The following is a 25,568-nucleotide window of genomic DNA, read 5'->3' as shown; positions in this document are numbered from 1 at the left end:
AGATGGAATGTCAATTCTTTTTAAATATAATCTCTAATAAAACCATTAAACCACCATGGGGTAAAAAAGATAATAATATTGGAGGGGTATTTGCCATACAGTGGCGTAACTACGGGGGGGCATGGGGGGCACATGCCCCCTCCCCCCCCCCATCGGCTGACCAAAAAAAAAAAACGGGGAAAGGGAGAAAAGAGGGAGAAAGGAAGAGAAGCGTATAGTGGGAAAGAAGAAAATTTTATTCATTATAATGTTATATTATAATTATGTTATGTTACATTACACAAGAAACATTTTTATCATAACTTCATGAAACATAATTTGCCCAGGGCCTACATCTTCATTGTTCCCGGGGCTTGCATTGTCTGTTAACGAGATATATAATCCTGTTGTACTGAAACATCCCGTTTTCAAGTCAATATAAACCAAATATATTTCCTAGCACTTGAGTTATCATTGTTTTATGTAGTGACATATGCTTCTTTTTCATGACTCAAAAAGTGATTGCCCCATGTTAATTAGGTCTTCGTATATATGAAACATTTCCTGTCCGTGATTACGTTCGCATTAGTGGATTGGTGAGATATGTCTGCTCTTCATGAATTCCTAAAATCAGTCCTTAAAATGTCCCTTCTTCTGATCTGAATATCAAAAATTTTCAGCTCGCGCTTCGCGCTCGCATCATTTGGATATTGAAATACGTATGGTCCTAGTTAATTCCTACAAAGAAACCTTAGAATGCCCCACTTCAGGTCATAATTATTTTAATTTTCAGCTCGCGCTTCGCGCTCGCAATATTTGATTAGTGAGATGCGTATGATAATCATGATTGCAATGACTACAAAAAGTGTTTCATGTGTTCAGATGTAATTCTTATAAACCAGCAAGCGCTTGGCACTCGCATTAGATGACTATGGTGAGATATATGCATACTCTTAATGGATTCCTAAAATATATTCCTCAAAATCTCGCTGTTTGGGGTCAAAATATACGAAAACTTCAGCTCGCGCTTCGCGCTCGTATTGTTTAGCGAGACAGGTACCTATCATGATTACACAAATTTGATTATAATGTCTCTTTTTAGGTGTGAATATTAAAAAAATTCAGCTCGCGCTTCGCGCTCGCATTATTTGATCAGTGAGATGCATATCCGTTTAATGACATTGTCCAGAAAATGTCTCTATTAGGTCAGTATAACTGGCAACTGAGCGCGCTCACTCAGTGATTCAAATATTTTGCTGGTGCCCCCTCCCAATGCCGTGACCCACGTACGGTACGCCACTGTGGACATATCAATGACAATTCCTTGCATATCCAAAAACATGATTGCAAAAAAAAAAGCCTAAATATTTCAGTCATCCCCCCCACCCATCAACACGGATTTACGCCAGTGATGCTAATGCTAATTTTTTCAACTCTTCTTGATCATCTATGCGTGAACTATTCGGATAAACGATTTTCGTATGAAGATAATGAAGAAAAACGGAACATTACGATAATGTAAACGAAAGGCCGTAAATCATTGGCTGTGTTGAAAAATAATTATGAAAAATATAACCGAGAATCCCGGTTTCCTTTCTTCGTGGGACGTGTTTATTTCAGACAACATCCTTCGTATTTCCCGTCAGATATTACATTGAGTAATAAACTGATAAAATGTCACGGATATTCTACAACACATTTAGTTGTATCTCTTGTAGAAATGAAAGGGGGTCCAGGAATAGTTAAATGAAGGAAAGATGAGAAATCGCAGTCCTCAATATTGGAGCTTATAGTGCCACCCAGATGTTCAGATAATCATCTCGCCATGTCTACAATCCTTGGAAAAGATGATGGGATGACAATATATTGGATTCTTGTCATGTCTACATCCTGTGGGAGCACTAGCGTACCTACGGGGGGGGGGGCAGTCTGCCCCCTGACGAGCCACAACCCATGCAAAGGACGTATCCCTGCCCCCCCTGACGAGCTTGAAAGACCTTTTTTGCCCCCCCCCCCCGACGAGCTTTAAGACCTTTATTGCCCCCCCCCCCCTGTGATTGAAGACCTTTTTTTTTTTTTTTGCTTGTCAAATTTTTTGGCGGACGGTTTTGCCCCCCCCCCCCGTGGAAAATCCTAGGTACGCCACTGTGTGGGAGAGATGATCAGATGACACGATTATGGATCCAAAATCTTGTCATCCAATCATCTTTTCTGGCATGTCATTTTCCAATAGGAGAGAGACGTGGAATAGCTTCACAAAAATAGTCAATATCACATGACACCAAACGCAAAATTATTAAGGCAATCAAGTATCAATTTATTCAATCGTCATGTTCATATAAAAAATTATAAAAATATACATGTGTCACACGGTTTCATAAAAAGACTCGCACTAAAAATCGTTGTGGACGCAAAAAAATGACAAATTTTATTTGAGCATTGTATGTGCTCGTGCACCTTTTGAAAAACAACAGATAACGATATTCATTCATACATTTGGAAACATTTCAAACAAAAGTTTTTAAATAATACTTGATACATGCCATAATTGATTAACCTTTTTGTTAAAAAAATGCACAACTATTGTACCGTTTGTCTTAGCAACGTTGGCAATGATATGGGAATGATTTGCATTACTTATTTACACACCTTCTAAACAGCTTATATTCATATTTGTCCATTGTGACAAGAAATGGTGGTTTTACAATACGTAAGGGAATGAAATCAATATAAAGATAAAATAAGAGGTATAAGGTTATATACTGTTTCAAAAAAGTAGAAGGGCCACACGTGTAAACTCTACGGATCGTATCCTGAACTCTGGCATTGCTTACACTCTGGTCTAAAGTTGTGGTTTAACTATGGCAAGCCGGTTTTTTACACAGATTTCTAGCATAGCTGGTTCAACTTATCAACTAATTCGACAATAAAAACATTCTTAGATGTCTCGCGTCAACATCTAAAATAGTTTTCTCCACCTTTAAATATGGATTTTAAAGAAAGAGAAAACAGAACACTAACGTTAGAAACATACAAATGAAAAACAAGACAGTTTTGACTTTCCATTATTATATCAGAGGGTTAACAAAGGCCTAATTTAAACTGAACTTCATTATACGGGCATATGTGTTCATGAATGTCAAGCATACCAAGCGAAAAGAAATATATCGATACCGATCACGATTACTGCTACGATATCAAGAATGATGACGTCACGCGTAGTTTGTATAACCTTTTCCATCTGTTCTTGTTCTCTCATTTTAATATCCTCATCAGAAATTGGTTCATCGTTCGAGGAGAATCCACAGAACCATTGGTAGAAGCGCTTCCATTGTGACTCCTTTACTGTAGCTTCGTCACCTTGGGAACAGAAATGTCAAAATTTGTCTTTGATTATTTGGAATGCAAATGTTATTAATTGTATATTTTATTCTCATTGTATACAAGTGGATATTTTGTTTCATTATTACATTTCCGTCGTAAATGTCAAAGCTTTCGGCATTGTTCCTGGCTTAATTTTGTCTAAGATGTAGGGTCGGGGTTACAATAGGGTTTTATGTTAAGTTTAGAGTAGGGTATAGTCTTAAACCCAGGTTTGAAGTTGGTCATTCGATTAGTGTGTGGAATTTAGAACGGAGCAATTGTCGCCGGAGCAAATGTCATGGAAGCCGCCGTTCAACCTCCTTACTTAAACATTACACGTGTGTGTCTGAAACTTTTCTGCTTGTGGATGATTCGAAAATAATGTAAGTTTTTTCGATGTATTTTGTGATTTTTCTGCATAATGTGTTTGTCTCTTAAATAGATATCAGGATATAACATACATGACATATCAGCTCTCTGATATGCATGCACATCACTCGTGGAAAAAGGTGTATAGACCCTTTTTCAAGAACAAAATGTACCTTGACATTTTCTCCACTTTCAGAGCTGGATAAAACGTTTAAAACAGAAAAGGATATCTGTTATATTTTGTTCGGGTCTTGAATGTTTCAAGTTGGCAATTTTGATCATAAATTATGTTAACAAATGTATATTTTATTTTTGATCGTAATTTTAAAGGCCCTTTCTGTCACATCTAAACATCAATTCAAACGTAGAAAATGATCATCGTTAGACTAAACAAAACTTGTCACATCTTTTGTATACATTAATAATTTTACTTTTGTATTTGATATTTTTCTTGAAAAAAAGTAATGTAAAATAATTATTCATTTATACAACAAAGATTACGTTACCTTCTCTCGTAATGTGGTGATCTGTCGGGGATTTCTCTTCCACAGACAATGTAGTTTCTTCAAAGTTGCCATGGGACAGCTATTTTGATAAATAAAAAAGGGGTATTAGTATTCTTATCACACACTTTCTGAGTAATAGTCCCCGGAAAGAACACAGTGTGTCCACATTGTGAAACACAACCTGGGGACCGTCTTGCAAAGAGTTGCGATTGATCCCGGATTGATCCGATCAATCGCAACTATGGAAAGCCAGCAAAGTCAACATATGAAATGCATGTTTGTTCAAAAAAATTTTTAGATATGAATGTATATCCATTATTCATTGATTTCTTGACAATTTTGTGTGTTCTCCTTTGTTTACAAAGGACTTTTTGCAAATTTCCGTATAAGAAATTATGACACTGATGGATTTCCATAGAGTTACAACTGATTGGATCAATCGTAACTCTTTGTAAGACGGGGCCCTGATGTCATCTTCATACCGTGACTTAGAACATTTTAACAGTGTGGATCGCATATTTACAGATTCCACTGTGTGAACACACTATCAACACACTGAAGAGTTTCTACAGTGTGAAATATCTTCACTCTGTTGGATAGGAACTTTTTAACAGTGTGAATCGCATTCTTACACATTCCACTATGTGAACACACACCTAAGTGGTGTCCACAGTGTGAAAATATCTTGAAACTTTTAAGCTTGAGCATTTAACAGTGTGAGTTGCATTCTTACATATTCTAATATGTGAACACACTATGAACACACACCGAAGAGGTGTCCACAGTATGAAAATATCTTGAAACTTTTAAACTTGAGCATTTAACAGTGTGAATCGCATCTTTACATATTCCACTATGTGAACACACTATGAACACACAACGAAGAGGTGTTCACACTGTGAGAATATCTTCAAACTTTTAAACTTGAGCATTGAACATAATGAATTGCATATTTAAAGATTCCACTATGTGAACACACTATGAAAACACACCGAAGAGGTGTCACAGCGTGAAAATATCTTCAAAATTTTAAACTTCAGCATTTAACAGTGTGAATTACATTTTAACACAGTCCGCTCTGTATATACTCGTATTTTGTCCAATTTAAAATAGACCATAGTCTAACTATGTGCTAAAGTTATGGGAAGCCGAAAATATCACTGGTTTGTTTTATGTTGTTCGTTACTAATGTTGACTTTCCTCTTTTTTCATGCTTTAATGGTGAAGAAAATAACTGAAGATATTATTTCCTGACATTGTGGAAGTACACAGGGTGTGCACAAAGTAGGCTTTGTGAAAATGGCTTTCAACAGTGTTAAATTTAATAGCATATTAACATTATGAAGATGATTTCACATCGTGTTCCACACTGTGAACACAGAAAGGTACACACTTGGAGCACACTGCGATCACACTGTGAACACACTGTGGTACACACTTTAATCACTGCTCTTTTCAAGCATGATAGGTTTCATTTAAACTGAATTTACCGCCTTTAAGATTTTAAAAGTTTTACTGGGACGTATATTTACCTCTTCCATGTCTTCTTTGGTTTGTTTCTCTTCGCTCATGGTGTATGTATCTAGATTCGGGTTAGTTTTTCCTTCCAGCGTCTTGTTTTTCTTCAAATCAGCGATGTCCTTCCTCTCTTCGCGACTGAATCTTGTCCAGAATGTCAGGCGATACAGCTGGAAGTCAAAGAAAACATCACTTCATTATATACATCTATCTAAAGGTGATGCCTTTTGTATATATTTCAATAGCCATGCAGGGTTGCTGATAGGGGGGGGAAATAGTCTAACGCTGTCGTTATCTCCTTTCCTCAATGTGAAAATTGGGGGTATTTTGCAAGCCCTCTCTTAATTAAAAAAAACTCTCCTTTCTACGTTCTCTCTCCCACTCTCTCTCTCTCTCTCTCTCTCTCTCTCTCTCTCTCATTATCTCTCTGTCTGTTTCTTGAATTCTGTGTATTTTGTATCACTTGGAAAATCAAAGGGCGGTCGCCCCGCCCCTCTCCTATACGTAGTGCATTCTCATATTAAACTCGTCTCTGAACACAACAATAGATAGTCGTATTTGACTGCCTATGCATCGGTGTTTGGGCCTTTATCCACTTTATTCTCATGTGGTAATGCTACATAATAAGGAACTTCAACATTTCACTATGTTGAGTAATGCAGGAATTCCTTACTCCTTGTCTTGATCAATTCGAACTTTCTCACCAGGTTAGATTAAGATTACCATTCAACGTCATGATACTAGTATATGATTCCATTTTTACGCAGCAATAGTAATTACTTACGCAATCTTTTGGAATAGGTTCTGATAATAAGCTAATAATCACGACCGTTAATGCAGTCCACCAAAAGAGGAAGAGTGCAAAATACATGTAATGAAAGAGGATCGCTGCAGCCGCTTCCGGTCTCTCATCCGGTTCACCGCATCCCGGTTCCGGGTAGACGAAATCGAGTACCATCCGTATTAGTCCGATAACCAGAGCGCTCATGAGTCCCCAGAATGCGCCAGTCTCATTTACCCGTTCCCATAGTATACCAACTAGGCAAAAATGAGATTTTGAAAGAAGAAAATAAAGTGCCAATTTACATTGAAGATTTGTTAAAACAAACAAGTTAAACACTGTGTAAGCAACTTCTTGATTAAACAGTAGTTATATTCTTAAAGTTCGTTCTCAATAATGATATTTAATGCTTTTGATTTTTTATATTGACAACTTGAAGTTCATATTTGCAAGTCGGTAGTTGGTGTTACCCCCTACGTGACCAGGAGGGGTACAATATATCATTTCTACTAGTGATCATTAATCTATAGAAAAAAAATAAATGCAATGTTCACATGAAAACGAGAGGTTCTTTAAGAAAGAGGAAAAGACAATCCGGTTTTCAACTTAAGACAAAACGTCCTTTGTAAAAAAAAAAAAATCAGACACACATATAGTCTTTCACTAATAGTCTGAAATCTGAAACCAAAATAAATATCTTGATATACCAAAATTACAATTTGTTATTATTATAGTCAATAATTTCAGTTTAGACAGTTAACTAGTGTGTAATTTTATTTCCATACCTGTATACACGGCGGCAATAGAGGGAGCTAGATACGCAGATACCTGTTGAATGTAATCAAATAATCTTCCATTCTGGCTATTTTGAACAACAGGCACCCAAAGAACACTTACAGCTACCAGTATCAAGACAAACACTCTGCAAAAAAAAAGAGAAACAGGGGTAGAAATTATTTGAATATTAGAGCTAACATCTGCAATCTTTATAAATTTACATAATATTGTATGACATTAAGATCTTACTTCATCATACACAGTGAATTATCTGAATATTATCTTTTCTTTCTCTTATTTTTACTTAGTTGTTGATTTACCTGCAATCATGCATCTTTAACAGTTAAAAATACGGTTGTCACATTCTCAAAAAAAAAAAAACCTTGCAATTTTCATAATCCTACCATTATTCATGTGACAAGAAACGGTCACAAAATCCAGTTTTTAAGATACGGAAATATAATGGGTCATGAAATTGCAACGGCCATTTATTGGAAAATCAATCTGGCTGATTTTTCTTTCACATTAAAAAAAATCTTATTCTGGCTTGAACAAACCTTCCAACGATCATGAGTTCCAACTCGTATTTGTGTCTCCTCTTTTTGTCCAACTTTATCATTTCATTCTCATCCGGGAACTTCCTGAGATGCCGCCATATATCCATGGTAAAGATGGATGACCCACTGTTAAAGATAGACGTCAACGAACTCATGAGGGCGCTCAACATTACAGCTAACATTAAACCACGGACACCTTGAGGGGAATAGGGGAAGTTCAAAAGCCAATGATTTATTTGGGATGAAACTTAAAAAAATCACATAATATACCCAAAGATTATAACCACAAGTGCAGAGACATTGGCCCATATACTGAGGTCATTTTGGTATAAAGTTTAACTATGGATAGCCCATCGTGACATAGATATATTTAGAGTAGAGGTTCGATATCAGCTCATTTGACGCTCAAATCATTCTGAGCTGTCTAGGAACTATAAAGAGATAGATGTCTTCATGATCATTAAACAATCACGAAAGAGCACATTAAATATAAGAAAAAACATAGTATGTAAACAGCATGTTGACACCTTTGGCTTTCCATAATGTTAGTACATACAGAGTTAGAAGATTGTTTAAGTGAAACAGACTTCAGAATAATGGCCCATTGGTCCTCTGTGTTCAAATTGTATTTACATTGTATGTTTCATATATCGCCCTGATCTTTACAAAAACCTCAGAGGTGGAGACAAAATATTTTACTTAGTATTCACTGACAGTGATGAATGATTTGAGAGTCGATATGAGCTGGTAAACTGGAACTTGTACTGTTATAAGTTTGTGCCACAATTGGCTGGCCATAGTTAAACTACTACTTTAGGCTAGAGTTTTTATCAAAGTTAAGATTACGGGTCACTTGGATTAATAATAATGATGCTTCGAAAATTAGTTGTACATTAATACCTGTATTGTACTAACAGATGCGAAGGTTAAGAACATACGGCACAACAAACACCCGCTGTTAGGAGAGCTAGATTATTTTTTGGATATTGATTTGTATCTAGAAAATATGTATGGTTGTCATGGAAAAAGTTCAAACTGAAATATCAATTCCACCCCAAAACATAGCCTTTGAAATATATATTGGTTAGATCTTTTGTAATACACAATGAGCTTTCTTGTCTCTAGAAATACATTTTACACATTTGTTCAATTCGGTTATATTCCATAATAAGACACTCATACAAACGTTCTGTGAAATTTTAGGTTTTTTTTTCTTAAAAGACATCTATTTTGGCAACTGCAGGCCGAATAATATCAAACTAGAACATTTAAAATATAATTGTAAAAGGGGGTCAACCATATGTTAATACGTAATTTTAATGTAATGATCTAACAGAACTTGGATACTATTCACCTTGGAGGGCAATTAGCGTACCACGCTTAATTTTCCTTCCTCTTCTCTTCATTTTATTTTACTCTCTTTTGGGGGGCTAATACTTGAAAATGTATATAGGGCGATCGCCCCTTTTCCGCTTAAGTGCCGCCCCTACGTAAAATACATACCATCAGGCAGTATGTTCATCACCATCAGAGGATATGCGAGGTTAGAGCAACTTTCTTTATTTCCACAAATCTCCTCACAATTATCCACACAGGCGACAATATCTGTGAATACGAAATATGCAAACAATAGCAATATTTAATTCAGATATGATTTTCATTTGGTGTTATATCTGCATTGCATAACAATAGATTGACACCATTTAGCAATGAATATGATTGCGATATCAAGAATAATGAACACAAATTACAACGTTTAGATAACAATTTAAAGATTTTGAATTGTACATTGAAAGTGAAGATATACGAGAATAGACAAAGATTAAATGTCCTTTATTAGATGTTATATTCATTTTAAAACGCGAGACGTTCAGTGCGTATGAGGGTGTGGTTGAGGGTTGGTATAAATTGTGTTAGTTTGAGAGGTTGCTTTCAAGTGAAGATATGTGTGTGGGGGCCATGGGATGAAAGTGATCGAGTAAGTGTGAGTTAGCTTCTGTGTAAGTATAAGATATTGATGTAGGAGTGGGCGTGGGGTGATGTGTGGGTGTGGGTTAGCGTGCATTTGTGCATGTTTTTTCCTTCAGAATCCATGGATAAAAATGAGTTTGTTTGAGGGAAAGACGATATGTTGGTGTAGTTCAGTGTGTGTCGGGGTGTGTGCCAGGGTGTGGGTGAGGGTGTGTGTTTGTGTACATTTGTTTTAGAGAGTTATTAGGTGTTGATTTTTCAGGTTGCGTTATGGTGCTAGTATGGGTTAGTCGTTGTGTGTATTTGTTGAAAGTACTATATTGTTTCTATACACTGTATGTCTGTCTGAGAGGATGTGTGGGGGGGGGGCGCGTATGTGTATGTGTAAGGGTATTTTATTTATTAAATGACAATTTTTTTCATCACTTAAAAATTGTATATGACTTTTAAACAGCTTATTAAGCTACTGAAATATGAAGATTGAAGTGTTGAAAAAAGTATGTGTGTGCGAGTGTGTATATGCGTGAGTTTTTACGCATTCTTTTATGTCTGATTCGATATGATCTCTGTAAATTTAAAAATGGTTTACCCAATATAGGGTAAAATGGAAACATGAATGTTAGTTGGGTTACCAAGTAGTTTGTAAATTTTACGCAATGTTGCGTTGAAATTTACATGCATTTTGCCCAATATGGGGCAAAAAATACCCAGCAAATATGTATGTTCCCTTTCTACCCAATATTGGGTTAAATTTTACTCAGTGTTTTCAGAGTGAATGAAAATCGTACATAAACGCGGTCTGTGCCTTTTACCACATAAAATTATTATCAGCGAGCACCATTTAATGTATAAATGAGTGAACAATTTACCTGGATAAAGTATTCTCGAGATCATCCCTGGCATAACGATGAAATACAAAGGAGTGATTTTACAAAGCCCAGCAAATAGAGTGGCTCCTTTGCCATGTGAAAGATTTTTGGCAGCCAGGGTTCGTTGTACTATCACCTGCGTGAAAAAAAATTGGATACTCGTTATAAGAACTAAAGTGGTGTACAGGACTGAAAAAATATTAAAACTCCGGGTTTTTTTCCTGGATTTTGCTCATGTTTTTTTTCTAAGTGACTATTTCGTTTAATATTCTCCCTGGGGTACACCAAAAAAATTAAAGTGCAACAGTTATATTGTTCTTGATGTTTCTAAACGCTACATGTTTCTAAGCGCTGCATGCTACTATTCCAGAGATCCCGCACATAAGCATTCAAAGAATTCCTTCTCGATTCTGTTTGACTGATTTGTAGTATCTTTCAAGATATACGGGAGCAATAAATATTTATTCCGCACTACGAAAGTCCATAAAGTGCTTTATCATTTCTCTCGGTGTTCTTCGCACTGTGCACACACTATTTCATGTTGGACATACTCTGAACACACTGTGAGCACACTGTTTTCTCACTTAGAACACACTATTTAATGTTGAACACACTCTGAAAAACTGTGTTCTCTACATTGTGGATATACTATTTAACATTGATCACATGCTGAACACACTGTGAAAACACTGTCTTCTTATACTGTGGACATACTATTTCATGTTGAACACACTGTCCTCTTTACACTGTGGACACATTATTTAATGTTGAACATACTGTGAAAACACTGTCTTCTTTACACTGTGAACACACTATTAAATGTTGAACACATTGTGAACGCACTGTCTTCTTTACACTGTGGACATACTATTTAATTTTGAACATTTTGTGGACACACTATTAAATGTTTAACATACTATGAAAACACTGTCTTCTTTACACTGTGAACACACTATTAAATGTTGAACACACTGTGAACGCACTGTTTTCTTTACACTGTGGACATACTATTTAATTTTGAACATACTCTGAACATATTGTGGACACACTGTCTTCTTTACACTGTGGACACACTATTTAATGTTGAACATACTCTGAACACACTGAAATACATTGTGTTCCTCACACTGTGGACAAACTATTTGATGCTGAAAATACGTTGACACATTGTGAACACACTGTTCTCTACACTGTGGACATACAATTTAATATTGATCATATTATGAACACACTGTGTCACAATATATTCTTCTAGCAGGGAATACCTGGTCCGTTGTCCAGTACCACAGTGAAGCGGTGGTCTGGCCGAAGATAAAGCCAGGCCAAGGTAAGTCTGAATCTATAGGGTCGCGGAACAAATGGAAGTAATCATCTCGGGGTTCGCCACACGAATTGTTCCCGTACTTGGTTTCATTCGGTACTGCTTCGCCGTACATACTCTCCAGGTTTGAGTAGCCACCAATCTCTTTAAAACCTTCAAAGGATATGTCATTTGATTAATTCAGTCAAATAATGTAGATACAGATGTAGGTCCATATCAATTTACATAGCATACTTCAAGAAAAGCAGACAAAATGATAAATATTGAATAGACAAAAACAGATAATAATATATAAAGAGTGGCAAATGAAAAATAAAATACGAGAATGATAAAGGATGGAATAAACCATTAATGCATAAACTACATAAAAATATATCAAACGTACAGTATTTACATATGGCAAGATGAGTAATCGTCTTTTTATAATGGTTGTCTTTACTCGCATTAACTTTTATGGGACATCGTATACATAGACTTGATTTAGAATTGAACGTAACAACGATTGATGTAATGCGTCATTCAAAACTGGTAGAAACATTTTGCCATGAAATACGATTCGAATATTTTGTTACTCTATTCCTGTTCCGGTTTAAATATTAAAAGGATGGTATCTTGTTAGATTTAATTGACTTTATTCGACATTTGCGTTTTGCTTTGGTCAAAATCATTATATTTCGATCATTTACGTTTTTCATGACAAAGCTATAGGAAACATCATCATAATGATGATAATGATAATATCGATAACGAGAGTGATAATAATGATAATAAGAATGGCAATAATGAAAAATAAAATCATGACTATAAAAGTAATGAATTCGTAATTCTCTTTTTATTTGATATTACTTTTGCCGATGATGGTGTTATTTATTTTCAATAAATTCTTAATTTTGAATAAGAATGTATATTATTTAAGAATGAAAACGATAATGATGAAGATGATAACAAAAATAATGCTAATAGTAAAAATGGGAGACTAATGGCAATAAAATAATTATCATTATGTTACTCATAATACAGATAATTAATATTAATATTCTTGTTAATTTCCTCATCATAATCATCACTGTCGTTAGTATGATAATAATGATTCCCAGGTTTGTGAAATTGTATTAACCGACTTATTGTAGCTGGTAATACTTCATATAGTCCACATTCCCCACTCCATGTGGAGCATTGTAAAATCAAACAGAATATATGTTCTTACTTTCGATGCATAGCCAGAGTGCGCCTCCAAGCATGATAATAGCTTGCAATGTGTCTGTGTAAATAACTGCTGCCAGTCCCCCGGTTACGGTGTAGAGAGCAGTAATGCAAAGAAGCACTACAATTGAAAGGTATAGGTTCCAACCTAGGGACTGTTCGATGAACAAAGCACCGGAGTATAGATCAACCTGGCATAGAAATAGTTGGAATGAAATTTTGTTAACACACTTTGGCTTCACTTTAGTTCTTATCATTCTTGAATTGGTTTGATTATATTTCGTCATATAGATATACATCATCATCAACAACATTACATATTGTTATATTGGTACAATCATTCAAATAATATGTATGTACACATGCATGGATGGATTATTATAAGATATCATAGCCTGAAGCAAGACGTTCACGGTTTGGAAAAAAAAAATCACCTGTACATTATAAAATTAAAGCATTTTAACAGTGTGAACCACATTTTTCACAATGTGAACACTCAAACTGTCGGGTGTCTACAATATGAAAGTATTTTTGCAATGTTCAATTTGAGCATTTGAAAAGTCCAGGTGGGTGTTTCATAAAGCTGTTCGTAAGTTAAGAGCGACTTTAAGAACGACTGGTGATCCTTTCTTGGGGTAAATGGTATATTCATTGGCGATGGTTTAGCGCGTAACAAAGGTTCACCAGTCGTTCTTAAAGTCGCTCTTAACTTACGAACAGCTTTATGAAACGGCCCCCAGATCACATTTACATATAGCCCACCACGGGCACCTACTGTAATCACTTACACGATATCGTAGTGTCTTTACAATTAAATTATCTTCGTGCTATAAGAGTTGAGTAATTAAAGGCGTGGATCACAACTTTACTAGAACACACTTTGAACGCACACTGTAACAATTATGGTGTTTTAACCCTTACCAGTGGCGTCCTTAAAGGGCCACACCCTGATGTGGTAAGACTACACCCTACGATTTAAACATAACACCAAGGACTGTAGTGGTAACAACCACAGTGTTGTAAAACACATTACATCAAATACTGTAAGGGTAACAACCATTGGTGTAAAACACATTACACCAAAGAGTGTATTAAAGGGTAACAACCACAGTGTTGTAAAACACAGTACACCAAAGAGTGTAAGGGTAACAACCACCTTGTTCTAAAACACATTACACCAAAGAATGTACACTGCAAAACCCCTGGTGTTGATTTAACACCAGCCCGGAATCTATATATGTCCTTACCAGAGAAGTGTTAAACAACACCAGTTTCAGATAGGTGTTTGTACAACACCAATTAGTATTAAAACAGCATCGATTTGATTCCAAACTGGTGTGGTTTCAATACTTCTCTGGTGTGGACATATACATTCCGAGCTGTTGTTAAATCAACACCGGAGTGTTTGCAGTGTACGGGTAACAACCACAGTCTTGTAAAACACATTACACAAAAGAGTGTAAAACTAACAAAGGTGTTGTGACACACCCATATGTGTTGAACTAACACTGTAGATTTTACACTGGAATAAAATTACTGGTGTGGTTCTTTATGTACACCGGCTAACACCATATTCTCTGCAGTGCACTGTGTGACACTGCTCTTCCAAGGCTAGACAAGAGATGTATTACTTACAGATATCTTGGTGAAGATATAGAGAATAAGTGAGATGGTAGCTATGATCATTCGGATTCGTTTCCCGCCAAAACGTTTCTCCATGAACTCGGGTAGGGTAAAGATCCCACTCGCGAGATAGACTGGTAGAAAAACCCATCCTAGCACTTGAAGAATAATAAGAGCCTGTGAATATAATCCAGAGATGAATTATGTCACATTCTTTTAAAAGATTCGCTTAAATCTAAATATATGCCTATTCAGGGAACGCTCGAATTTACATTGAAACATATTTTACTTTTCTAGCTAAGTTATTCTTTATAACTTTTTATGAGGTCACTGCGATGAAATATTTCTTTAATACATCGAAAGTTCATTAGAATACATCCACTAAATCTCAACAGCTCAGCAAAATGTATAGTATTGACAACATGTATATTTGAGGGGTTTTTTCTTTCTTTTTTTTTTACACTACAAACATCTTCTTGGGCCTGTTTCATAGAATATGTTATAAGAAATTTAACTGTTTAAAACAATTTTAAAGATACTGAAATCATTCAGATCTATCGGCTGATAGTAAATTTGTTATATAAATTGTGCATTTATCACTATGGCAAGTCTTTCTGAAAAGAGCGCCTGGTCTTACGTTGAGTTCAAAGGCTCCGACAGCTATGCCCGACGCGGCTCCAGACCCAGCTAAACCAATGAAATGCTCACTTCCGATGTTGCTGGCAAAAAGTGACGCTCCGACCTAAATTTAAGAGTTAAAAAAGATTAATAATCACTTTGCAGTTTCATTGGTAAGCTCAAGATTAAATTTTAAACGTTATAAAAGGATAAAATGGCCTTATGATAACGTTATTGTTATCAGACTTAATTCATATTTCATTACAGAGGAAAATCACCTAAAGCTTATGATAACCTTATTGTTAACAGGCTTCATAGTTTATGAAAGGGGAAATAACATTATGATAACCTTATTGATATTAGACTACAGACTTAATCGTTTTCAACATGGTAAATCCATAACATGAAAATATTCAATATATTTTTCCTAATAATCGTCTGGATATTGGTTGTAAGATTACCATTTTAGAAAAAAAAGTACGTGATTAAACACCATGGTTTCTGATATACAAGCGCTGAACTAAGCAACTAATAAATCACTTAAAAGATTCCAAGGTAAGCTTAAGGTTAAATTGTAAACTTATGAACGCAGAAATCACCTTATCTTGCTTATCTCATGATAATGTTACCGTTATAAAACTTTAAACATCAATGTTCCCTACACTGTTTACCAAAGTTACTTCATGATATAGGCCTTATGTTTGTTATTTTGTACTATTAATGGTTTGTGTGTGAATACAGGCGGGTAAAATTGTCATAAATTTTGGTATTTGACCTTAAAATAACTTCTAATCGACTTAAAAAAAATTAACCTACTTTGAGCTAAATCCTCATTCCATTAAAATAAAGGAGGGTTATTTCTATTCTCGACAATTACTGAGTTTGGAAAAAAATCTACATGTATTATACATTAATAATTTTCCTAATTTCGTTAATTATATTTCGTGTGTTATCACTCTCTTAACACATTATATTGGATTGATATGAAAAAGTCAAATTGTATTGTTTGTTCGGTGCACAACAACAAAAATATATTTCATATTCACCTTTATACTCTTGATATTCTTGGATTGGACTGTAAAATCAAAGGTCAAAACTTAAATCTTGCCAAATATCTCAATTGAACAGGATTAGCTGCGGTCGTTCTTTTAAACGGACTTTGTTTTTACGTAAGATCTGAAGATAAAACGTAGTTTATATTGTGGACGTCATGACATCCCCAAAATATGTTTCCTATCTTTACAAATTGGCTCTTTCCTCACGTTTTAATGATGGTAACAACTATTTCAGTAATAATTTTAGTCAGTTCCAAATGATATGAATATCAAATGACCTGACAAATTGAACTTGTACACTTGTACTGTTTGAGATATATCTTTCACGATTGGCTTTTCATACAAAGCTAAATTGTAGGGCAACATACTGTCCACTGTGTTGGGTAATGTTTGTTGGTAAAAAAATAAAAATATTTTGGGCATTATCCAATTGAGCAAATTTATAATCCAATCATTAGTTAATATTACCCATTTTGGGCAGATTTTAACAATAGTTGTGTGGACAGGGTTGGTTAAAAGTTGCACATTTTTGCCCAAATATTTTAAGAGTGTAGTGAAATCAGAGTTTAAATTACACCCATGATCAAAATATGGGCCATTTTGTTTAAGTTTATGGTATGCCTACATGCACAGATGAAAGGCTTTGATTAAAAAATGTCTGATTACTTACGGGTAGCCATATCATAGCACCACCAGCTAAGAAATATCCTTCTGCACTCCCTCGATTAGACCTAAGCATTGACTTGAAAATGGAGAGAAAAACGGCTTTAAACTCGTTATCACTGAGTTGAAAATGAGAGAAAAATCTATAAGAAAATCAATCAGCTTTAAACTCGTTATCACTGACATGAAACAGGGAGAAATAAGCAATGACTTGAAAACAGGGATAAATATGCATTGACTTGAAAAGGGGAGAAATATTTGTAAGAAATACAAATCAGCTTAAACCCGTTATCATTTACTTACAAAAGGGAGAACTATTTGTAAGAAAATAAATCAGCTTTAAAGTCGTTATCATTAACTTGAAAAATTGAAAAATATCTGTAAGAAAACAAAGTCAGCTTTAAAGCTACATGAAAGAAGATGCAGTAAACACTGATTTCATGGGAAAATCTGTAAAACTTGTGTTAATTATCACCATTATCATCCTAGATCTATATCTTCTACAGTTCGGTAAACTTAAATATGTGAAATCATGAAATGTCATGATATAGCATATTTCTCAAGAATTACACAATTTATTTCAGAATCCTTTGGCATGCCTTTTTATGCACACAAAAAAGGACACTCTGGTGGAAATTTATTGGATTCTGTACGAACTTATTTTGAAATCGTTACCGCAACTGGCATAAGTAAGGGGGAAAAATCAGCTATGAACTCGCTATCATGATAATGCAGACATTATTCAATATTTTCTACAGTGTTGTTCTAGGTTGTGTTATCTTGGCTGTCTGAGATCAGCAAATATTTATGAAAATATGTGAAAATGTTTTTCAGAACTATACATATCGTACCGTCAACCTACAGTACTGGTGGGTTAAGAGGTGTCTGGAACTCTCTGAAATATTTCGCAATACATTATAATATTTCACTTAATTATTGTATTGTAGGCCTAGTTTTTCAGCATCACACTTTACATATATCTGGCAAAATTTATATTTTCCATGCTAAATGAACTTTTACATAATTTAGGAAATATCAATTTTTCTCCGCTCATCCCCTCAAATTGTTCCTTAAGGCTCCTGTATTACTACAATGACTCCACGAAAGAGTAAGAAACGAGTGTTTTGAGAGGTGGGCATTCTGAATATACAGTGCGTCCCACAGAAAAACGAAACCGAGATTTATCGATGATTTATCATAACTTAATCACAAATACAATAGACAAATGACCTACCATTGTAAAGCTTAGAATCTCCTCTTTCATCTAATATTACTTAGATTATTTCTCATTCACGCATGAGTGAGCAAAAACAATTTGAAGAGGGGATACCAAAAAGTCATTTGGCGGGCTGTATCTGGGTTTAAAAAAGAAAACCACATTTTTAAAAAGTTCAATATCTGCTCTTTAATTTGATACCTCAATTACAGAAAATTGTATTTGTGATTAAGTTATGATAAATCATCGCTTAATCTCGGTTTCGTTTTTTCTGGGACGCGCTGTATAGGGTCTGATGTTCACCCTATGAAAATTATTTCTTGCCTCAAATTACTATCAAAATTAATTCTTGCGTCAAACTACACAGATATGTCATCGGTTGAAAAGGGGACAATTCTGAAGGGAAATGTCACGACATCCAAGCATGAAATTGAATATTTTGACAAGAGGATAAACACCCGCTGACGATAGATGCCAGTTTGTTTCGAACTCACAGCCTTGTTAAAATGTCTCAAAGAGGCAGATACATGGTCTAGACACACCAACGATGCCAACGCCAAATTGACAGGCAGAGTGCTATTGGGAATAACGTGACATTTAGTCGGTCTGCAGTCGGTGTTACTGTGGCATAAGGATGTGAGTAACTTACACCAAGTCCAACGGCTAACACGAAGACGAAGTACATGACAAGGACCCCGATGTCGAGTGGAACGAGCTCCTGACTGATGTCCGTCGCCATCGTGATCCTGGACGTCGTTACCTTCGAAAGACTAATCTAAGTTGTTCTTGTTATAATCGTATACAACAGACGAAACCTCTCTCATTCCTTGATACTGATCCTTGATATCCTAGCAAGATCTAGATCATTGATGTTCCGTCAAGAGTTTAGACGACCTACACAGGCAACATGGTTGCTTAACAAGCCTCCGAAAGTAGATCCTGAAAACCTTCCTATTAGCTGGTCTTGAGGTACATTCTAATGTTGACCATGTTAAGATAGGCCCCTAAATACTGATAGATAAAAACAGATAGTCCGAAGCCGTTTACTCCCCTTTGTTTTGGTAATTAAAAGTATTGTGTAAGACGATCAGTACAGACTAAATATGCTGTAGTTGACTTCGTGGACTGTTATTGACTTCGAGGTCAATACAAATAAAGATTCCTACATACATGTAACACGTGATAGCGTTTTTTTTTTCCACTGCCATTTGATCATAAGACTTCGGGAAGCTTCTTAACTAGCACGCTTAATAAGACAAAAATCCCTTTAAAAATAGGTTGGAGGTATCGGCAGTGTATGTCACGTTTTGATTTACCGAGCATTTACAAAGAGGCATTGAAATGTGTAAGGCTAAAAATATAATAACATAGAACGTAACCAATATTAGAATGCTTTTTTCTGCGACTACCATGACTACTGGGCACTTTTTTTAATGAACCAGTTTCCAAGACGTTCTCCTTTAAAAAGGGAATTTTATGTAGGAAAGTTGGAACGTGAAACTCCGAAACTTTGCGTGTTTGAGCAAACCAGGGCCCCTGGATTTAACAATTGCTTTGTTTCCCTTTTTTTTTTGTTCAGCTTCCTCAATCAAACCTAAACCTCCTTACCCCCGACCTACTTATGCTTATAGACATTATAACACACTCAACAACTCACGTATACGGAGCACCCCCTCACAAAAACGCACATAGGCATTCACACACACAAACACACCCACCCACCCACCCTCTCGTGTACGTATACACATGCAACTTCATATCACACACATTATATCACCCAAACATACACATTCATACTCAACCGTAGTTACTCGGTATGTCACCTTTCCGATCGAACGATGCAAGCTGTTGATTACGAATATTTAATTAGGTAAAGATAAAGCAAATATGCCATTCCTTGTTTGCTCAACCATTCCTTAAAGGAGTACTCCGGGCTGAAAATATTTATATCTAAATAAATAAAGTAAAATTCACGGAGCAAAATGCTGAAAATTTGATCAAATCTGATAATAAATTGCAAAGTTATGGAATTCTAAAATTTAGCAATATATTGTGAAAACATTTATAGATTTAGATTTAGATTTTATTCATTTTCCGTTTACAAACCACAACAAATTCAAAGTAACAATACATAGTCAAATTTAAAGTACAATATCAATCGGAATAATGCATACGAATTGGAAGGTATAAACAATGAGAACCAATGCGAACTAAAGTAACTTTGACTAATAACTATATAAAACAGAACGGAGGGGCTTGCCAAGAAAAGCAAAGCTTGTATGGGAGGCAAGTACAAGCCCCTGTAACCTGGTAACTTAGTTTCAATACGTAGAGGCAACATGAAGCAACATAAGCACGTCGTCATGAATATTAATTAGATGGTCTGATGATGTCACATCCCACTTTCCTTTTATATGTCATTACATGAAATCATAATTGTTTCATTTTTTTCATACATGTGTGAATGATATGTATCCCGTGTAATGCCGTTGCAGCAATGAATATCTAATGCACTTTAATCAGCTGTTTTTCCAACATTTTTGGCGAAGGAAAATAATTGAGTAAACCTAATTTCATATAATAAAATACAAAAGAACACGTGGGGATATGGCATCATCAGTTTGCTCATTGAATATTCATGAAGAACTGTTTTCGCTGGAATACTGCAAATCTGTAAAATGCCATAACTTTGTTATTCCTTGCCCGATTTAAAAAAAAAATTCAGTATTTTCTTTGTCTATTTTTTCTTAATCTGTTCAAATCATATAATCTTTAACCTGAAGTACCCCTTTTAGGCTTTTATCATCAACTTTATTTCATTTTCATTTATTATTGCAATTTAAACAATCTTTTGAAAAAGCGGGATGTAAAACAATTTAAAAATATGTATCCAGATAAAAAATGTCTACTAGACTTTGATAGAGACAGATATCAATGCTTTAAAAATACTTCGGAATTTTTTAATTATTATTTTATTTCCAGGAAAAAGACAACAAGAATATGTACAAGAGGACGAAATTACCACCGACTAAAGAAAAACTAGTATCTGTTATGAAGCTCTCTTCACTAGTCGGGGTTTACAAATTAATATACAAAAATAAAATCGGTATAAAATGGCAATGTATATTTAGATGCATTACTAATTAAAACAAAGAACTTAATATCAAGTTTGGAAGAAACAAGCAATAAATAAACTTATAAAAAGATAAATGACGAATGATCAGTACACAGGCTATATTTCACGAGAAACCTTGTACCAGACACAAAAGTATGGCCTATCCGTTTAACTTATTTGTTCGTTCATCGTCGTTCAAACAATCCAAAAAATATATACTCAAACTGTCGATATACTAATAAACTTACGATTGTTAACACATATTAGGTTTTATTGGTCTCCAGTATAGCTAAAAATAATGGGACAGAAGGAGTTTCATTTTTATAAGAGCCTGTACAGGGATAAAGATCTTTAAACATGTTAAACATCGTCATGCAGCTGGCACAAGGTGCCACGAGCCTAATTACAACAGGAAGGCGAAAGATATTCATTCGACCCAACCCATTCTAATTTATTTTTTTATTTAATGTTGCTGATTGACAAAAGTGTATAAATATGATTTACCATCTAACACTGATCATAGGAAGGCAAAAGATATTCATTCGACCTAGCCCATTCCATTTTTTTTTAATTTAGTATTGCTGAATAAAAAGTGTTTGAATATCATTTACCATCTAACACTGGTTATAGGGAGGGCAACTACTAAACTTCAAATGCCCAAATTAGGAAAAAAAATATATTGATTACTTTGAAACTATTTTTGGGCTGGCGGTAGAATTAGGGATACTGAACTGTTTTAGGTGATGAATTTGATCTCATGGTCTTCATAAATGCCGATTTATTTTTACTATTCTGGCCAGATATGGTTTTTCTGATGTACATCCTATCCACTGGTAGTAAACATTTTTTTAACCCTCTAACTTCAACTTTATTTTTTTATGAATTTTATTAACCATGTTAACAGTGCCATTTTAACACACGAGTCTATGGGAAATGTTTTACGCGCGTGATCCCAGAAGGGCGTTAAGGCGCGCGAGCCCTGCAAAGTAGTTTCATAGTAAATCGTCCGACAGCGAGTGCTTATGTGCCCTTTTACAACGTGATTACGCCATTTTTACGTCATTGTAGGCAATTACAGTTATACCAAATGAAAGAGCTATAAAAACTGCAAACCCAATAATTATTTTCAGGTAGAAAATCAAGCTAACACCCTTTACTTCTGTCAGCCTTCGAGCTAACGCCCTTTTGCCAGCCGTGCGACGAAACGTATAACTGTCTTTTTTTTAAAAATTATAAATGAAGATGGCAATTACTATGTTTTTGTACATGGTTTTGGAAAAAAAAAGGGGGGGGGCTATAGTTTTCATCTCCACAGTCTCATCTCAATGTACACAGTTTTCGTCTCCACAGTCTCATCTTAATGTACACAGTTTTCATCTCCACAGTCTTATCTCAATGTACACAGTTTTCATCTCCACAGTCTTATCTCAATGTACACAGTTTTCATCTCCACAGTCTCATCTCAATATTTTTCATACACAAGTTGAATCACAGTGTGATCACCTTCGCTGTAAAGGTGTTCACTGAGTAAAACTGATACACACCGTTAACTTCAAGTTTTCAATTAACAGTGTGAATGAAGTGTCATAATTGACCTGTTGACTACCGAATCAAGTGATTCCATAGGCTTTGTATGGGCCAATCCTGTTCTAGTACTCAATGGGTTCAGATAAAGCAGTTTTTCCTCACATGTGTGAACACACTGTCAAAACACTGTCATCACCCTGTGTGTCACTATTTTCTAGTCCAGTAAGATGTGTTTTAACCTGTTGACTACGGAATTCTGTGATTTCATAGGCTTTGTACGGAACAAAATCTAGCAGGCAATGGTTAAGATAAAGCAGCATTTTCTTGCCCTTCCATTGCCCTCGCTCCGCTTACTGTCATTCTTAATGTATAATATGGGTAGTGTCACTTTAACACTAAGTTTGTCAATATTTACACTATCCAGTCACACACTCGTCATAATTGGGTCCAAAGTTTATAACAACCTATTACTATAATGAGGTGTGTCAGTGTGTTTTGAAAATGGGAAAGGCAAACTATTATCGGCGAAGTCTTTTGTTTAATTATATGGGTACATTTTTTTAAAGAGTGCTTCTGACGACTTGGCCCTCTCTCTTAACTTGATCGATACTCATTTTTCACTATTATCATTATTATTATTACTCCTTTTTCCAAATATATCTAATTATATTTTTTACCATATATATATATTTTTTTTAATCTCACTAAAGGTGGTTACCCCATACCCAATGTAGACTCATTCCTCCACATCATCTACAGTAACTATGGTGTCATAAAAAATATTGTGCACAATCTCGTAGCCAGGGGGGGGGGTGATCGGTCGATAATAGTAAATAATGATGATCAGCTGTAAGGACTGATAAAAAGAGAAAGGATCGAAGAGGAGGCGGAGAAGAAAGAGAAGAATAGTCGGTCTAATAATGATAATAATAACATCGCGCCGAATCCACTCTCTAGAGTGCCCAAGGCCGTTTTTAAAGAATTTTGAATGAAATGAAGAATAACTGAAAAGAAATATCATATGAAAAAAATTATTTATATTAATCATAATTGGAAGTAAGAATAATCCTGTGTGAAGTACATCGCATAAGCCTACCATAACGAAGAATTAATGTTTTGTTGTTGATGCTGCTGCTGCTGTTGTTGTTGTTGTTGTTGTTGTTGTTGTTGAATATGATGGCGCTCTTCAATCTCTCCAGATATTATACGCGCCAGTCGCTTTCGTCAATAAGACGTCGTCGGCAAAGGAAAGTCCATGTGACGTCAAACCATGGTGACGATTATCTCATCAGCGTAACATGATAGTTTTACTCCACTTTCTTTAAACTGTAAATCATTTATCATTAATGTCAAAAAAATTACAGGACTTAATGAGCTCCCTTGTGGGATTCTCGTGTTCTAATACATAATTCATGTCTTCTTGTTCAATTATGACCATAGCGGGCGCCCGCCTGTTGCAAAGAAATTTGCAGATCGATGTATTTTGTAAAGGCAAATTACTTTGTAATGATTAACATTTTAATATTTTGTACGACTTTGGCCCTGTCATGATTCAGAAACCCATTAAATCATTATTATTCAACCATACCAGAGGTTTCATTTTTTGGGGGTGGGGGCTTTTTCCTTATGTTGGCACAAAACCCTTTTAGTAAATAAAAAATATATAATTGACGGGTACTCAGGGCAGAATATGATTTTACCCAAATAATAGCATAAAATTCCACAAGCAAAACGCTGAAGAGTTTCGAAAGATCTGACAACAAATAACGAAGTCGTTGAATTTTGAATTTATTACTATGAATTAATTATGCTAATTCTTGATAAGATCGTAATTTACGGTCTAATTTACTGAATAATGTTTGTATAATGCTATTTTTTTATGTAAATACTCTCTATAGCATTCGTAACAATTTTACTTCAAAATTCTTTTTACGAAAATATATCTTTTTATGTATCAATGATAAAAAGGATTACAGTGCTCAAATTCGCAAAGACGCAAAAAGAAAGAGAGAGGGAGAGAGAAAGAAAATTATACATTGAAAAATAATTGAAGTAATACAATATTAAAGGTTAAGGCCATCCCAGCAAAATGTTTATTTAATGATAACAATAATATGCATTTATATAGCGCCATCTATTTAGAAATGTTCTATTCCGAGGCGCGTTGTTATTATTATTAAAATTTCCCCGGCTTTACCTCGAGCTGCCTTTCAGCGCTCATGCATTCAAAGTGTTAATCCTGCCGGGTATCCATCCACCTCACCTGGGTTGAGGTGCAGCACAATGTGAATAAATTTCTTGCTGAAGGAAATTACGCCATGGCTGTGATTCGAACCCACGACCCTCTGTGGTTTACTGACGGATGGTCTATTATAATTTGGTCTAATCATCAGATGGGCTAACAACATTCGGGCTAAACCCACTTAGTCCAATTTTCTTTTGGTCTAATGACCACTTCGTTTAATAGCCACTTGATCTAATGAACACTTGGTCTAATAGTCACTTGGTCTAATGACCACTTGGTCTAAGAGCAACTT

General features: G+C 35.2%; 1 protein-coding gene across 2 annotated transcripts; it reads right to left on the bottom strand.

The window, feature by feature from the left end:
* Window positions 1-2,273: 2,273 nt before the first annotated feature.
* On the bottom strand, window positions 2,274-20,016 carry LOC129282489 (sodium/glucose cotransporter 4-like). Of its 2 annotated transcripts, XM_064113668.1 has the most exons (15): window positions 19,998-20,016; window positions 19,039-19,400; window positions 17,181-17,252; window positions 15,475-15,579; window positions 14,850-15,014; window positions 13,219-13,405; window positions 11,956-12,164; window positions 10,691-10,826; window positions 9,354-9,455; window positions 7,851-8,046; window positions 7,302-7,438; window positions 6,520-6,773; window positions 5,750-5,905; window positions 4,218-4,296; window positions 2,274-3,339 (listed from the first exon to the last, which is right to left on the bottom strand). In XM_064113668.1, exons 2-15 carry the CDS (start codon window positions 19,126-19,128, stop codon window positions 3,119-3,121), a joined length of 2,109 nt encoding a protein of 702 aa, XP_063969738.1. In that variant the 5' UTR covers window positions 19,129-19,400; window positions 19,998-20,016; the 3' UTR covers window positions 2,274-3,118. The 2 variants fall into 2 exon arrangements, with proteins under 2 accessions (XP_063969738.1, XP_063969737.1); XM_064113667.1 differs by lacking the exon at window positions 19,998-20,016 and having other exon boundaries at window positions 19,039-19,716.
* Between the last annotated feature and the right edge of the window lie 5,552 nt (window positions 20,017-25,568).

Source organism: Lytechinus pictus, chromosome 19, assembly GCF_037042905.1.
Source record: "Lytechinus pictus isolate F3 Inbred chromosome 19, Lp3.0, whole genome shotgun sequence".
NCBI classification, from domain to species: Eukaryota; Metazoa; Echinodermata; class Echinoidea; order Temnopleuroida; family Toxopneustidae; genus Lytechinus; species Lytechinus pictus.
Note: the sequence above shows the minus strand (reverse complement) of the source record. Positions and strands in the feature narration are given on the sequence as shown.

What these genes read in the sequence shown, in the direction of transcription:
- LOC129282489 (XM_064113668.1), bottom strand. Translation starts at nt 19,128, where the DNA reads ATGGCGACGGACATCAGTCAGGAGCTCGTTCCACTCGACATCGGGGTC. An exon ending in CTCGAGAATACTTTATCCAG is followed by an intron (nt 9,456 to 10,690) that starts GTAAATTGTTCA and finishes TCGTATTCACAG; the next exon opens with ATATTGTCGCCTGTGTGGAT. An exon ending in GATGAACATACTGCCTGATG is followed by an intron (nt 8,047 to 9,353) that starts GTATGTATTTTA and finishes ATTCCCCTCAAG; the next exon opens with GTGTCCGTGGTTTAATGTTA.